Source organism: Urocampus carinirostris, chromosome 1, assembly GCF_059441175.1.
Source record: "Urocampus carinirostris isolate Australia breed hairy pipefish chromosome 1, RoL_Ucar_1.0, whole genome shotgun sequence".
NCBI lineage: Eukaryota > Metazoa > Chordata > Actinopteri > Syngnathiformes > Syngnathidae > Urocampus > Urocampus carinirostris.
This window is the reverse complement of record NC_142349.1, coordinates 66,145,741-66,163,126: the sequence shown is the minus strand read 5'-3', so window position 1 is coordinate 66,163,126 and position 17,386 is coordinate 66,145,741. Positions and strand designations below refer to the sequence as shown.

The 17,386-nt window shown below is 41.7% G+C and overlaps 1 protein-coding gene across 2 annotated transcripts in view; it reads right to left on the bottom strand.

The window, feature by feature from the left end:
- Nucleotides 1-248: 248 nt before the first annotated feature.
- The window catches only part of kdm4ab (lysine (K)-specific demethylase 4A, genome duplicate b), a 31,763-nt gene continuing 14,625 nt past the window's right edge, over nucleotides 249-17,386 (bottom strand). For both annotated transcript variants that reach the window (XM_088348886.1, XM_088348894.1), the window contains 8 exons: nucleotides 13,437-13,516; nucleotides 12,823-12,878; nucleotides 11,462-11,570; nucleotides 9,332-9,523; nucleotides 7,451-7,621; nucleotides 7,258-7,377; nucleotides 3,249-3,341; nucleotides 249-1,258 (listed from right to left, as the gene is read on the bottom strand). In XM_088348886.1, the coding sequence (XP_088205012.1) occupies nucleotides 1,121-1,258; nucleotides 3,249-3,341; nucleotides 7,258-7,377; nucleotides 7,451-7,621; nucleotides 9,332-9,523; nucleotides 11,462-11,570; nucleotides 12,823-12,878; nucleotides 13,437-13,516 (959 nt within the window). In that variant the 3' untranslated portion in view covers nucleotides 249-1,120. The remainder of the gene's footprint in view (nucleotides 1,259-3,248; nucleotides 3,342-7,257; nucleotides 7,378-7,450; nucleotides 7,622-9,331; nucleotides 9,524-11,461; nucleotides 11,571-12,822; nucleotides 12,879-13,436; nucleotides 13,517-17,386) is intronic.

Sequence of the window (17,386 nt, the reverse complement as noted above, 5' to 3'; positions counted from 1 at the left end):
TGCCTTTTCCCCTTTTTCTGTTTTTTAACTTTTTTAAAATTCTTGTTTTTTTCCCCCACAGCTTTTTACTTTTATCTTTTTTTAATTTTGTTTCTAATTCCTTTTCCAAACTGCCCTCACTACGACATCCAGTTTTCTTCGGGTAACGCTCTTGCTATATATTCTGCAAGAAATTTTTGAACCGTTTTGAGTTGTGAGAAAAAATAACAAGTCTCCCAATTTGTTTGAGTACAAATCACACAGACACCTTTTTCTTACCCCAATCTTTACTCAATCTCATCTTTTTCACAAAGAATCCAGTTCAAAACCGGTACACACTGTCTTTTGTACTCCACCATCACTGAGTATCATCCTCATTGTGGTTTTTACTTCGGACTCAACTACTTTCTTACTAAAGCTAGCGGTCACCAGACAAAAAACAAGAAAAAAACTCTTTAACAGCCACGTCTTAAGTAGGAAGGAGGCAATTTTGGGGAGAGGGGGCGGAGAGAGTGAACGCAGCCCTCAAAATATCTTAACAAACGTGCCTAAAAACGTGTCTTTCTTTTTAATAAATATAAATACATCTGAGGATTTCTACAAAGAGTCATAGGGAGAAAAATAGTTCATATTTGAAACACAAGTCAATCGCATAAATTATTTCTGAAAAAAAAAAATTTTTTTAGAAAAGAGGGGAGACGTGCGGAATACTACTTTCCAAAGGTGATGACGGACAAAATCTTGGAGAGGGGAGGGGGGATTTCAGGTTTGACATTATTTTCTTAACCCTTGGATGCAGAAATCTGGGCATGAATGACCCCATGGGTTGTTATTCTTCAAAATCCAAATTCAAAAAGGTGCAATAGTGCCATATTGCAGCTATCCCTCGTGAAATATGCTTACGATATGTAGGCCATCCATCCAAAAGGTTTAAAAAAAAAAAGTAAAAGAAACTGAATTCCGGACTAACTCCCGCCCAAGCTCTAAATCTTAATGAGTAGTGCAACATTTGATCTACTTGATGGCTCCCCTCCCCTTCCCCCCTTAAAATAAATTAAAGATAAGGAAATCTACAAAGATTGAATCAAAGTCCCAGCCGTACTTTGGATAAATATGAAGCAAATAAGGGAGGGTTGGGTGCTCACTCCATGATGGCTCGATACACGATGGGCTCGATGTAGTCCTCTCTGTACCGGGAGTTGATGACCCGTTGCCGTTTGGAGTTCTGCTTGAGCTCCTCCTGCGCGAAGAGCTCGAAACGCTGGTCGGACGCTACGGACTGTGGACATAAAAAAAAAAACAGAAAATGGAGTCCTGGAAAATAAGAAATGCCCTCGATTCCGGCGGTACGTTTCCAAAACTTTTTCTTCGCGCAGGACAGACATTGTTGCCGTAAAGTGGGAAATCTCCCGAGAAATAGCTCACCGTTGCTGGGTCATTGTGATTTTCTAGTAAAACTATTTGTTGAGGGGATCGACTGAGTCTTTTTAACCCTACTTCTACAACACAGCAATGAAAAAAAGATGGCTCCCAAACCTTGCAGTGATGCCAAAGGGAGAAGCAAAAACATAATAACCATGGAAAGAAAGATTACATTTATAAATAAATTCCAACAAGGCCCACAAATCCATCCGTCCATCCATTATCTGCAACGCTTATCCTCAGTAGGGTCACGGGGATGCTGGAGCCCATCCCAGCTATCTTCGGGCAGTGGGCAGGGAACACCCTGAACTGGTTGCCAGTCAGTCGCAGGGCACACAGAGACAGACAACTCACTCGCTCATTCACACCTAGGGACAACTTGGACCGGCCAATTGACCTGACAGGCATGTTTTTGGAATGTGGGAGGAAACCGGAGTGCCCAGAGGAAACCCACGCAGGCACTGGGAGAACATGCAAACTCCACACAGGAGGTTTTGACCATGTTATTTTAGAGATGGATATCTAACTTATTTGTGAAGCCCTGAATCACAAAGGGACCACACGAGGTAAAGTAAAAAGAGAAAAAAAAGAAGAGAAAGAGAAAGAGAGAGAGAGCGAGAGCAAGCGAGAACAAGACAGAGAGAGAGCGAGGGAGAGAGAGCGAGGGATAGAGAACGAGAGAGAACGAGAGAGAGCGAGATAGAGAACGAGAGAGAGAGATAAAAAAAAAACTGTCCTGCCACATGTTCAATTCAACTTTCAATATTCTGACTGAGTATTTGGATGAAGGAACAAAAGTTGAAGAAAACAGATCCGTTGAGAACTTTTCTTACAAAGAAACAAGAAATAAACCGAATATTCTGGGCTTGTGAAGAGTGTTGTGGATTAACTGTAAATCAGCAGCTTTGGAGCTGACAACAGAGCTGATAACAGACATGTGGTAGGATGTTATGAAACAATGTTGATACAAAAAAATCACAAGTTGCTGACTAAGCGAGTCGAATCTGAGAAAAACATCCCGTGATAACGAGAACACTGTATAAAAAGCCCAAAAACGTTGCTGAATAAAGAGCGTTCCCTCTCTGCCATATTTCGACTCTGCGTATATTTTGGGGCGACGCCCAATGACATCCTCTCCAAAAAGAGGACAAAGCTCTTTCTAAACAAGCATCAACAAAGTGGTTGAACATTGATTTGCTAGGAAAGGGGCGTGGCATGACAAGAATGAAACTGTACTAAAAGTAAAGAAGTCCAACATTCAAAACAGATCTTTGTTCAGACTAATTGTAACAGGATTTTTCAGTTGGTATAAGGTTAGGGCAGACTTATCAGAACACCACTTAGAAACAATGTTCAACCGCTGAATGAATGGATGCAGTGAAATGTCAAGCGAATGCTTTAAACATGTAGATAAGCATAAGAAGCATTTATTACAACTAAATTAACACAGTGATTACCAAATGAATGATGTGATAATTAAATAATACAACTAATATCGTTGGAAAACTCAGTGACACATTTTAAGTATCAAACGCCATGAAAATGAACTCATTCACATCCATGTCTTACATGATTTTTTCATAAACACCGGGGAAATGTCCAGTACAGAGAAGTAACACATTGTCCTGATTAAGACACTCAGTTCACAGTTGCCTTAAAGTGCAGCAGTCAATATAAATGAAATTGGCTTTTTTTTTTTTAACCTAAGAACGATCTCCAAATTCAGGTGCACATAATACAAATATTAGTGTTTTTGTGCAATAAATGATCCGTCTTAAAATGCAGGGGAATAAAGGAGCGTCTCGCAGTCCGGAAATTACGGTAAATAAGGCCCGAGTGAGACTCACCAGTCGAGACTTGACCCGTTTGGGCAGATCTTCGTCTAAAGTGTAGACGTCTTCGCGCTTGACGGAGATTTGGGATTCGTCCTCAAATTCCACCTGGGAGGCAACGGACAAACAAGGGTTTACTCCACCTTTGAGCGAGACCCCAAATTGTACCACGTCTCTTTCCTTTTAAGACCACGTCGACAAAAAAAGAAACACAATTGATACAAAGGAAACAAAAACGATACATAAAAAGGATGTTGATGGATCCACAGTCGAACCTGGCAGATAACTACTAATTCTAAAGAAACTACTGCATCCCCTGATATGTAACCTACATCTGGGTAAAGGAAAAACTCAGAAACCACAGCTTGAGGAAATTAAAATAGACTTGAGAAGGGGCAAGAAAATGGATTGGTCTCTCATTGCTTAGATCCTACGTCTCAGGTAGGATACATTGTGCTAAATATACGGTATTATGAGCTATAAACCTTTTAGTGTTACCTGTGGCGTTCAACAGGGCTCGGTACTTGGTCCCCTCCTTTTCAGTATCTATATGCTTCCGCTACGTGATATAATCCGCTAGTATTTTATTAGTTTCCATTGCTATGCAAATGACAATCAATGGAGGAACTGTTCTGTTAAATATGGGAAATTAGGAGGCCAGCCTCACTGAGATAAGATGGATGGCACTTAATCTTTAAGTCTTAACACTGAAATGATTGAAATGCTATTTTTGGTCGGGCTCAACGTTGACTTGACTACATTCATGGAGCATTTTGATCAAATAGTAAGAAGAATGACTCTTTGGTCCAGTGTGAAACTGTATGGGAAAAACAACACTGCTTTATTTGTGACTCATTGTGAGTGTAGCATCACAAAAACACATGCTTGGAAAAACTTACGTACCATGATGTGGACAATTGATAAATAGTGCCAAATCTTTGTGATGACATTTTCAAAACTTTCGGAAATCGGATTAATGCCTGATTTTAGAAGAATACCTTTAAGACTTTATAACGTCATTACCATTATCATTCTTCCTACATATTAAAATCAAAGATGACTTGACAGATAACAAGAGATTTTCTAAACACAAGCAGTATATTCACAAAGAAAGCTTTTCATGATTGGCATTGAATGTGTCAACTGGTTTACTTTACCAGTTGAGTGAATTCGGTGTTACACCTGAACCAAGTGACCATACTATACAAACTCAACTCTGCTCTTAAGTGGCCCAAGAGAGCACTTGGTTTGCATTTATTTTTAAAAATTACTCTAACTTCTGAGAGAAATGACCAAGAGACTTGCTTCTTTTTTTGACATACCTTATTTAGAAAACTTTAAATTGCTCCGGATTATAAATCGAGCCAGCCTAGAAATGAATGATTAAAAAGGAAAAAACACATACAGACGCTCCCCCTACTCACGACCATTCGACTTGGGTAAAACAATAGATATGAAAATTTTTGGGGGCTGTCGAAAAATATCCGGACATTGCTATAAGTTAGTTGTATTGTGTGCACCTTTTTCCAAGTAGAGGACATTACTGTCCTGCTTCTTTCCGCCACTACTGGCATGTGGTGCTGAGAGAGCTCACCCAGCATCAACCCTGAAGAAGAAACTCGGCTTTCTCTTCCTAGTTGGTGTGTAAACAATCTATACTGTATCTCCAGCGCGCCAAGAACGTTGACATTTTTATTGTTTAATATCTCGTGCATCTATTCAATATGGTTAATGTAAAGTGTGAAGAAGAGGCGAGCCGTTTCATTTGAAATGAAAGTGAGATAAGAAAGCTTGATGCGGTTGAGAAAAAGATCGGAACGCCTTTTTTCAGCCACTTTTAACCACGGAGGAGAGGTCTTGAAGCTTAACTTTATTTACCTTTATAGAGCGTATTTGTTTATTAAACTTTTATTTTTTAGAACAAAACAATACAGGTTACTTATAAAAGCCTTAAACATACTTATATAAACCTTAAAAATACAAATATAGCACTGAAGCAACTTACAAACTATCGTCCGGAACCCATCTGGTTCGTAAGTAGGGCAGCGTCTGTATAAGTTGCAGCGGAGTACAAGTTGAACCCCCAGCCAAAGAAAAACTGTGACTTATTGTCTGAAAATACGGCACTCAGAATTTTTTGGGCGGGCCGGATTAAATCAGCCAAGGGGCCGTATCCAGCGCACAGGCTGTATCTTTGACATGACTGTTCTTAGGGGGTTAGTTTTTGCTAGTACTGCTATTAAACACAATATTGGCGCATATTATTGACGTAATAGTTTCTGCCAGTGCCAATGCTGTTAAACACAAACCTGGCGCATAATTTCAAGTAGCGTACCTTGGGTGACACCAGTAGTAATGCTAGTTAACGCTAAGCACATTTTAACCTAGTGGTTGTGAGGTGTTATTTTCTAGTAGTGCCAATGCTTGGCTGTTGATAGTATGATAAGCGTCTTGCATTCGTGCTTGGAATGCAATCATAACGCAACCATTGAAGGATTTTATACATTTTACTATAAAGGATTTTATACGATTAAATACAAGTTACATTTATCGAATGCAATGAAGATTTTCACCGGTTAGGCTGAATTTCAATGACAGGTCACGCCAATCCAAATGCGGAATGTTTTGGCTGGGGAATTTTGATAACAGGACTCTGACGAAGAACGTCAGGCATTGTTTTGATAAGCGCTCTGCTTTTATGAGTTTTTCAGACATCGAGGCGAGGGGGTGGACCCCACGGGGGGTTTTCCTGGCATGCCCATGGGAGGAGCAGACACACCAGCTTGCGGAAAAAAACGTGGGCAGAGGAAAAAAAAGGCGGAAGATCGAGAGAGGAGGCTTGACGGAGACTCGAGCGACACTAATTCGGCCATATATTCGATGGAGTTCACTTAGCTAACGTATTTTCCGCACTAAAAGGCGCATCGGGTTATAGGGCGCACCCCCCAAAAATAGTTTTTGGTCCTATATTTTCCATACATAAGGCGCACCGGATTATAAGGCGCTAAAATGGGAACGTCGACAAAACAGTCAGATAGTTCAGTCCAACTGATTACCCCCTTAACATTCCGAAAGTTTGCAAAGAAGCAACTACGTGTCGTAGACACGTGCGGATGCGGTGTCCGTACGATGTCACTCAAATGCATCGTTCCAAATATCATTCGGAAGGTTAAAGTCTTGGGATTCAAGAAATGACAACCATTCCTTAGTTTCTATTTTCTTTTTCGCTCGCAACTTTACTGTGCATATGACAATAAACACTTGGAATTGAGTTCAATTTAAAAAAAGACTCATCACAGAAACATCGAAATCACTCTAAACCAGATACTGGGAAAATATATAGCCGGAGTGGCTCACCGAAGTCGTTGCGTTCGATAATAATGTGCAACCATGGTCCTCTTATATCCGTGAGTGTAGTAAATCCAAGAGAGTAAAATATTTACTAATAAAGAATGGTAAAACATGTTTGCTCTATGCCGTAGACAACCAAACTTGCTATTCACATTCATCTTTTTCGGCCAATTGCAGGCTTTGTTTTGCCCTTTTAGCCTATGCGAGCCTGCAAATGATAAAAAGGATCCGCCCCCTTTACCTCCGAATAACTTTAGCCAATAGTGATCGATTCAAATGATGATTGACACATTGGTTAGCCAATGAAACGCCGGTATATAAATCCCGGCATACACCGCGGACTACTTCGCGTTCGGGGGAAAATCGAGTCGGCGGCTGCTTGCATTAGTTGCAAGACTTTGCGACTTAATATTGATCCATATATAAGGCGCACTGTATTATAAGGCGCATGGTCAGCTTTTGAAAACAATTAAGACTTTTAGTGCGGAAAATCCAGTAAATCTGCCCCCGTGTGAAAATGTCGGCTATTCTTGTCCATCCTTTTCCATCAAAAAACGAGCGCGCATTGTTAGGAGAATGCAGATTGTGTTTGGTCAATGGAGTCGTAATTTGAACAATTAGGTAAACGGACCATTTTAATATTTTAATTCCTAACACCATATTATCGCCTTACCAGGTACATGGGGATGGAATGCGCCGCCACAAACTTGCCGCCATACAACAAGCCGTCGGTCCATCGCACCGACACGGCGGCGCCCTCTGCAGGTGGCCCGAGTCGCGCGCAGTCACGATTCTGTGGTGAAAGACACGATTGGATCAAGATGATAAAAATAAAAAAAACACACACACAAAAACCGCGCACCGACCTGGATGTCCTCCGGAAGGAGGTTGTCGCTGTAGGAGCCGTCGTCAAAGACCACCTCGTAGAAAGTGGCCGTCGTGAGGCCTGCCACCTCGCTGTGGTAGTAGCGACCGTTCCGGTATTTACAAATGACTCTCTGGCCAACCATTAGCTCGCGCAGAGCCTCTTTATTACGCTGCAAAGGATGATGGAAGAACATTCACGCCAATTAGTAGTTGAGGACCAGTTCTACCAGGTGAGCTGTGAAACACCTACAAATATATGCCTTAGAAATAAATGAACACGTCAATAAATCCCGTATTGCGTATATGTATGACATGAATGCTTATTTGTGGTGCCCTTAATCACAAAGAGTCTCAAAGAGCTGCACAGACCACAGATTATTGAAAACGAGAGACTATTATAATGCAATCCCCTGATCTAAAACCTACATGAGGGCAAGGAAAAACTCAAAATCCTCAAAATGAGGAAAATGAAGAAACCTTGAGAAGGGACCGCACATGAATACAATGTATTTATTTACTTATGAATTTTAACATTTATTCTGTTGTCAGGTGTTTTGCCATGTACTATAGTTTGTCATTGATATTGTTGTGTATTGTCATGAATTTATTCTATAGTGCATTTCAGTATTTATTTTGTCATGTACAGTAAATTCTCACATGTTTTGGAGCGCAATCCGTTGCATATTTTGTTGATTTATCTAGTCGTTTCTTTTGTATTCTGTAATTTATTTTGTCATTTATTTTCTGTATTTCATTTCTTTGTGCATTTAGTTGTGTATTGTGTGTGTATTTTGCTTTTATATGAAATTCTATTGTGTCGTGTAATTCTTTTATGTATTTTGTCATTTATTTAGGTGTTTTATTTTGTCGCTTATTTATTTTTCCATGCATTTTTTCTGGATTTTATTTTGTCGAGTATATGTACATTTTTTTCTGAATTTTTGGGTGGTTGGGTGGGTCGTTTTGTCGTGTGTTAGGACATTTATTTTTTCATGCTCTTTTTTTCTGGATTTTGTTTTTTCCGTGTATTTGGACATTTATTTTTTAAGGCATTTTGTTTTTTGCGGGATTTGGTTTCGGCAAGTATATGTACATCTTTTGGATGAATTTTTGGGTGGATTTTGTCGCGTATTTGGACATTTATTTTTCATGCATTTCGGGTTTTTTGTGTAATTTGTCATTTATTTCAGTATTTTATTTTGTCGCTTCTTTATTTTTCAGTGCATTTTTTTCTGGATTTTATTTTGTCGTGTATTTGGACATTTTTAAGGCATTTTGTTTTTTCGGGATTTTATTTCGGATGAATTTTTTTGGTGGTGGGGGGGGGGGGTCGGTCATTTTGTCGCGTATTTGGACATTTATTTTTTCATGGATTTTGGGTTTTTTGTGTAATTTGTCATTTATTTATTTATTTATTTATTTATTAAATCATTTATTCTGTCGTGTACTTTGTCATTTATATCTGTATTTCATGAAGTCGTGCATTTTGTCAGGTGTTTAGATATTTCGTAGGTTGTGCATTTTGTTGTTCAAATGTGGAGAAGGCCCTGTTTCCTGAGCTTTTCATCTATTGGTTGGATGGCTGGCAGGGGCAAGAACGGGATTGATGCACCATCAATCAACCGAAAAGCTCAGCCAGTTTGACCTGCCCCATTACTTGAATAACATTTGATTGTGATAAAATACACGACAAAAAATATGCCAATATACATGGCAAACTTCTAAAATGAATGAATGAGGATAATGCAGGAATATAGAAATATTATATTGATATATACTGGGGTTTTACGCAACTTATTCGTGTGTTTATTTATTGATACAGCATATATTTGTATGTATTCAATAATTTCTCCATATGCAGGATTTTGCTCGGCCATCACCTCGACAGCGGCAGTCGATTTATGCCGGTGGCACGTGATGAAGACGATAAAGGGCCAGTCGTCCGGGTGCATGAGGACGCCGGCGGCCTGTGCGCAACTCGGGTGGAAGGCCGTGGAGCAACGGCCGTGGGAGCATTGCACGCAGCAGCCCGTCAACTCCCTCTTCATCCGTTTCCGGCAGAAAACGCATTTCTGGCAAAAGACAAAGAATTCCGACGGACGGGGGAGGAAAGGAAACAAGCGGGAGGGAAGGTTTTATAAAAGGGTTCAAAGGAAGTATTACACACGGGTGCACACAGGAACAACATTCAACAGCTTCCTTTTAAAGCGAGACTGACATCATATGCATTTTGTACTGCGCTGTGTAACCATTTCCAGCCCCGGCTAAGACTCCATTGAGATTTCAAACAATGGCAATAAGCAAGACTAATGAGGACTTCCCACACTCATTTACTCCATGACTCATGGAAAAACAACCGGAGGAAAATGTGTGGCTCTTGAGTTTGGGTTCATTAAAGTGAGAGTGTACACTAATTCCTCAGTAGAGATCATTGTTGCTTATACAATATTAGGAGCCCTCAAATTAAAAAAAGCTCCGATAAGGAAACTCGAAGGATGCCACTTGCCGAAATTCCGAAGCCTGGTTTTAGGGCTGCACAATTTTGGAAAAAAAGACGAATTGCAATTTTTCACACCTGTATTGCAATTTCGATTTGTCTTTTAATTTTAAAAGATAAGGGCATTTTCTCTGCTTGTTTTATTTTCGGGGAGAACTTGACACATAGTCTTTCTCGAGATGACGTTATTACCGACTGAGAGTAAACGACTGTAACAAAATAACAAATATAGATCTACAAGTAAAGACCATTTATTTAACTGCAATTCTGTTTTTATTGTAATTATACAAATGTACAACCAAATTGAAGGGCTTCCCTTTTCAGTGTAAAAAAAAAAAGCGATTTAGACAGCAGCTGTCTAGCTACATGCTCACGGCGAGTAACCGCGACTTCTGCTTGGTCTCTGTGGTGATTCAAATACAAGAGTCACTAATGTAGAGGTTTTCCAAACGAAGTAGCTCCAAGTTGTCCGTTTAATAGGTAATGGGTCTGGCGTTGGTGACTAGACACCTTCGGCAGTGGTGGCTTAAGAGTTGTTAGCCTCGCTGCTAGCTTTCGCTTCCGACGCCACTTCAGTAGATTCCCGGACGCGATAAAAATCCAGGGAGCACCTTTTACTTGCGCTTTTCTGACTTTCCTCAGAGTCCGATTTAATGAATGAATTTCTTTTACATGTAACGAGCCACAAAATCTACAAGCTGTCACGGTTTGTTTTGGCGGCCATTTGTGCAAGGGGTGTTTGACTGACTGAAAACTTACACCAGCCTCTTAAAGTCGTGCAAACAAATCTTGCAAACTTTGCCTCGCCTTTATTGGCTAGTGCCATTAAAACCTGCCTTTGATTGACCGGCACTGTTAAACTCCGAAATGTGAGGATTCTTGTTGGCCAAACACTCCACTCAATATAAAAATTGTAAATTTAAATCGAAAAATATGCTGTGTTTTTGGGTGACACTATCACACTACACCACATCCTGATATCGATTCGATTTTGCTTAATCGTGCAGCCCTACCTAGTTTCCTATTTTCTCGTGTGAGTAAGGATGAATTTCAGCCAGTGATATAAAATATAAATAAAAGCTGGTGTCAATCCCTGTGAGCGACAACAAATGACTTATGGCGCTTTATGAACCCAGAGCGGCTGAAAAGAGCCAATAGCAGGAGCTGGTCAGAGTAAGCTACTTAAAAGGCCAGTAAAAGATTGCAAAGCAATCCAAAATGTGCCTAAATCACTGAACTTAGCAACATTTGCTTGCAGCTGTGTAAGGCGAGTGACACTGAAGGATGAAGCAAACTTTATGTACATTGAGCAGCTAACAATAACAATAGTTTGGCAGCAAGCCATAGCCTTTAGCCAAGTGGTTAACACGAGTAGCTAGAGAAGAAAACATGTGGGAAAAAAAGCACTAAATGCATAAATCAAGGCCCCTTGACCCAATGTTTTAACCCAACGTGGCCCCCAACTCCCAATAGTTGCCCGCCCCCGATCTACGCGTTCTGAAGCATCTCTTACCAGCCTGAAGCGAGGTAGCGGGATAGCAGACAGATCGATGGGACGCCTCTCGTTGATGTTTACAAAGCGAGCTTCCAACACGGTGATGGCGCACAGCACATGAACCCACCTGCCGTCCGCACAAACATGACATTAGACGAGACAAACAGAACAATGTCCAGGGTGCAACATACCTCCAATATTTAAACAAGCACGCATTCGCTTCGTTTTCTAACGCTGTTTTTATGAAATGACTACTTAACATTTTATCGAAAAGAAAAATACATTAATGTAACTTCCTGCGCAATGTGTTACCAAGTAATAAGCTAGGTACTTTTGAGTGACCAGGGTTTAACTCCCAAAAACATAGGAAACTCTGGGGGCAATACAGTAGATTGCCCAAGTTTACTTTTTTTTCACATTACTGAATGGAGTACAATGTTTTTTGCCCCCTTGTTACATTTTCTGACATCAACAAATTGTTCTGCTGTCTTAAAAAAATTTAAACGTCAACAATTTGTGGTATTTGTGCATATGACTATGCGAGTCACATTTTTAAGCTGCCGGTCTGCTATCAGTCTTCATCATACATCATCTAGTCTGCTATTGGTTAGTCACGGCACCTAGCAGATACCCTCATAGAATTGGCTGAATTTTCTCCCCACAATGTCCTTTTTCCCTTTTTTCATTCGGTTCAAAATCTCAAGTCACAAACTTGGGATTCTAACCCTATGAAACCCAAGACTTGCTTCTAAAAGAAGCAACATAGAGATTAGAACAATGGAACAAAGCGTAACATAATCAAGAAATACGAAGAAAGCATGATTAACCTCGTTAAAGCTGATCTGGACAACAATTAAAAATAAAGATGTGATAAAGTCTTTTAAGGGCATGTCAGTTCTCGCAAGTGGAAGTTTGAAAATCTGTTTTAATTTCAATCTGCCGTCCCCCCACAGACTCTGCAATTATTGTTACCAATGTTTAATAAGAATATACAGTTGTGTTTTCCTATTAAGAGATAGGATATTTGAATATTTAGTAATTCACCATATTACCCCATTTTAATGTGCACACTTTCCATTACTTATTGCATTTACTGCAACGGACTATTGCAACTGTAATAGTTTTACCTTGGGTACCGGGCATTTATAACACATTTCCCAATAGCCATAAGTTTAGATCCCCTACCATATGACAATCATAACTTGCAATCCCCACCTCAGAAAAGGGTGTCATAACCCGGGATCTATTGTACAATAAGATCCGGAAATAACCCAGAACGAAACTTGGCGGAAGACAAAACAGCACACTATAGGCCATTTTCATCAGCTAATAAAATGAAAGACACAAGCTTCAGCCATCTATTTAATCGGGTCGCTTACTTGTCATTGTTGGCTCTCTGCAATGCTCCACCCCGGAGAGAACATAGACAACAATCCTGAAGGAAGAAAAATATAAGATCAACTCAGTTAGCAACTGAAATTCAAAGCCTGATTCAACGAGTTAAGTGTTTAATAATGTTAATTTAAAATTATTTGGCTAGCTAATCCAATAAATACACTTAAAACCCCGTTTCCATTGATGGACAGGGGCACTCTACGGTCGGATGTGAGCATGACTCGGTGCAAATTTTGGGCGACATGCCCGGACTTGTTGCATAAAAAAAGTGGGAATACTGATTAAAAGCAGATAAACTATATCTCAAAAACAAAACCAGGAACAATGCATTCGACTAACAATAACACTAAAAGGAAGGGAACACTCCCCGTATGACAGAAGAGAGAGTTCAGCCAAGTGTTTACTATGACAGTGACCAAAAAGTGCTTGAAAGTAGTTGAGCCTTCTTTATAAAATATTTTAGTGAGATTATTTTAACACAGCACAGACGTGTGTTTGATTTTCTAACATTTTCACACCGCTCTGTGTGAAACCTGACTGTGTTTAAGTGAGGATTATCAGCCCGACATCAATTGACAATGAATAATTGAAGGCAAACCTCAAAGATAGCGTCGGCTTTGCAACGGGAGCACAGCCAGTCTTCCTGATCTGCTTCGTCTCTTGTTACACCGTAGCAACCTGAACCAAAGGACAACAGTTTACATTTCGCTCCTCCATTTTCCCCCATAACAACTTCGTCATTGCCAAGGACAAGTTTTACTCTTACATATTACTTGTGTTCAAATGTCTTTAAAACCCTTAGCATTCCTGTATGGCGGCGCCCTCTATGGCGGCGGCTGGATCTGCTCCCGACAGTTTCTCACATTCTAGTCAAAAACCCCAATCTTCGACTCAGTTTATGAGGGCGAACAAAGACAACTCTAACTGTAGATTAATATACGATCGCAGTTTTTTGCTGGATATGCGAACATCCAGAAATCCAGCGCAAATTTCGACGATCACTCTGGAGTGTTTACTTAGCCTCGGAGTGCTACGTCAACAGAACGCTGCGGCCGACAAAGCAGCGAGTAAAAGTGGCAAGCGGAAGCGCTGTGACCGGGGAAGGAAACGAGGTTGTCGGGCCGGGCTAACGGCTCGGATGAAGGCTAAACCCTTCAAAACGCCTCTACCATCCATTTTCCTATCCAACGTCCGCTCCCTGGACAACAAACTGGACCATTTACAAGTGGAATTTACATCGAACCGCGAATTGACGAACTGTTGTGCTTTAATTCTGACGGAGACATGGCTAAACTCATCTATCCCGAATGACGCTGTTAGCATTGTGGGGCTAACTGCTTTCCGCGCTGATAGAAGCGGCGAGCTCACCGGCAAAAGCAAGGGGGGCGGTCTATGCATTTATACCAACAACAACTGGTGTAAAAATGCGAAGATAATATCGAAACACTGCTCACGAGACATTGAACTTTTGACGGTGATCTGCAGACCATTCTACCTACCGAGGGAGTTTAGCGCGACCATCATTACTGCCGTGTACGTGCCCCCCAGCGCTAATACGAAGGAGGCAATGGACGTTCTCTACCGAACTGTGAGTGAACTGCAGCATGCTTACTCCGAGTGCATTTTTATTGCGGCGGGGGACTTTAACCAGGCCAATATGAAAACAGTTCTCCCGCATTTCCATCAGCATGTAAACTTTGCTACAAGAGGTAGGAACACATTAGACCTGGCCTACACAAACATCAAAGGTGCATATAAAGCAGCCCCCCGCCCCCATCTTGGCTCATCAGATCACCTTTCTATTATGCTAATTTCAGCATACAAGCCCCTGCTGACCAGAGAAAAACCTACAGTGAAGCAGGTGAGGGTGTGGTCTGAGGGGGCAATGGAGGCACTACAGGACTGCTTTGATTGCACTGATTGGGACATGTTTAAATCGGCTGCCACTTACAACAACAAAATAAATATAGATGAGTACGCCATTTCTGTGTCAGCCTACATCAGTAAATGCGCAGAAGACGTCAGCAATAACAAAACTATATGCACCCGTGCCAATCAGAAGCCCTGGATGACTGCTGAAATACGAAAACAACTAAAAGTACGGAACCTTGCCTTTAGATCTGGTGACAAGGAGGCGCTGTTATCAGCGAGGGCTAACCTGAACCGGGCTATCAGACTAGCAAAGCGAACGCACAGTCAAAAAATCCAGGAACGTTTCCTCAGCACAACCAACACCAGGGATATGTGGAAAGGCATTCAGGCCATCACCAGTTACAAGTCAACCACCGCCCCAGTGCAGAACACTAGCATGGACTTTCTGAATGACCTCAACAAATTCTTTGGAAGGTTCGAGGCACAAAACGGCACCCCTGCAGCGAAAGCGGTTCCAAATCAGGACGAAAGAGCACTCCACCTGGACTCATCTGACGTGAGGAAGACCCTGAGAAGGGTCAACACAAGGAAGGCTCCAGGCCCGGACAACATTCCGGGGCGGGTACTTAGGGAGTGCGCCGATCAGCTGGCTTGTGTACTAACAGACATTTTCAACACCTCGCTAGACCAAGCCAAAGTACCATCATGCTTCAAATTTGCCAACATCATCCCAGTGCCAAAGAAACCCCAGATCTTATCACTCAACGATTACCGGCCCGTTGCACTGACTCCTATCATAATGAAGTGCTTTGAGAGACTGGTTAAAGAGCACATCACCTCCAGTCTCCCCTCCTCATTCGACCCCTTTCAGTTTGCCTACAGGACAAACCGCTCCACCAGGGATGCCATCTCCTCTGCGCTTCACCTGAGCCTGACACATCTAGAGGAGAAGAACACCCATGTGCGGATGCTGTTCCTGGACTTCAGTTCAGCATTCAACACCATCATCCCACAACATCTGGTAGACAAGATGAGACTCCTGGGTTTCAACACCCCCCTGCGGAACTGGCTGCTGGACTTCCTCTGTGACAGACCCCAATCAGTGCGGATAGGTCAGAACAGTTCAGATGTCATCTACCTCAGCACGGGCTCCCCCCAAGGCTGCGTCCTAAGCCCCTTGCTGTTCACCTTGATGACACACGTCTGCGTCCCTAGGTCCGCCACAAACCACATCGTGAAGTATGCTGACGACACAACAGTGGTGGGCCTCATCAGGGATGACAACGACCTGGCCTACAGAGAGGAGGTGGAGCAGTTGGTGGGCTGGTGCAGGGACAACAGCCTGGTCCTGAATGTCGACAAAACTAAAGAGATCATTGTCGACTTTAGGAAAAACCAGCCCAACCATGCCCCACTTTGCATCAACAACAAGGCTGTGGAGGTTGTCAGCAGTATCAAGTTCCTAGGGGTGCACATTACAAACAAACTCACCTGGTCCGTAAACACTGCATCACTGGTTAAGAGGGCACAGCAGCGCCTGTACTTCCTGCGGAGGATGAGGAGAGCCCACCTGCCCCCACCCTCCCTCATTACATTCTACAGGGGCACCATAGAGAGTATCCTGACCAGCTGTATCTCTGTGTGGTGTGGAGGCTGCAGCGCTACCGACTGGGGTAGTGTGAGGAGGGTAACGAGGACAGCAGAGAAAATAATCGGGACTACACTTCCCTCCATTCAGGACATTGGCCAGAAGCACTGCCTATCCCATGCAAAAAACATTACCGGGGACCCCTCTCACCCCCATCATGGACTGTTCACTCTGCTAGCCTCTGGGAAGAGGTACTGCAGTGTGCGGTGCAGGACCACCAGGCTCCGCAATAGTCTAGTCCCCCTGGCCATTAGACTGTTAAATGGTCAATCTAACATATAGTTAACTTAAATCTAAACGGCTGCTAATCTGACTTTTGCACTACTGGCAGTTTTTTTTATAGCTTGCCACTCCTTGCACATTGCTCTCTGCACTATTGTAATTACAGCGTTATTGTTACAGTGTTAATGTTACTGTGTACCTGACTTGTTAACCTGACTGCCCATATTGCACATCTGGTTAGCTACTCTTCTTGCACTATCGGCACTATGGTAAAATACTACACGTAGCCAAAATACAATACAACATTATTTATATCTGTACATTCAAGGAAACTGTGGGGGTCAGATGCATCGACATTTCGTTCTGTATACACGTGTACTAGAATGACAATAAAGTAGATCTGAATCTGAAAATTCCCAATCGTAAAAGTGCCCAAAGTAAATTGAATGCTGTTCTTTAACCTTTTGAGAATATGGATGAATGGTAACACGTTTTGTCCTGAACTGAAATATTCACTGCAAGTGCTACTAACAATGAGCAATCAGAGTATTTTTACCACCTGAATATTTTTTTGTAATCACTTGCACGCAGAAGAGTGTAGCATAGAAAATAAACCACGATGCAATGAGGACACGAAAGTAAAACTAGAATATAGCAACACTGTACAAATCTATAAGTGGTCCTTTGAAGAGGTACACTTTTAACATCGATCCCGGATGGAAACGTGCAAAAGTAGCTTAATGGCTGCATAACAAATGAGAGGGTGTTCCTGAGGATTGCTGAAAAGACTAAATTAATTGTTGGGA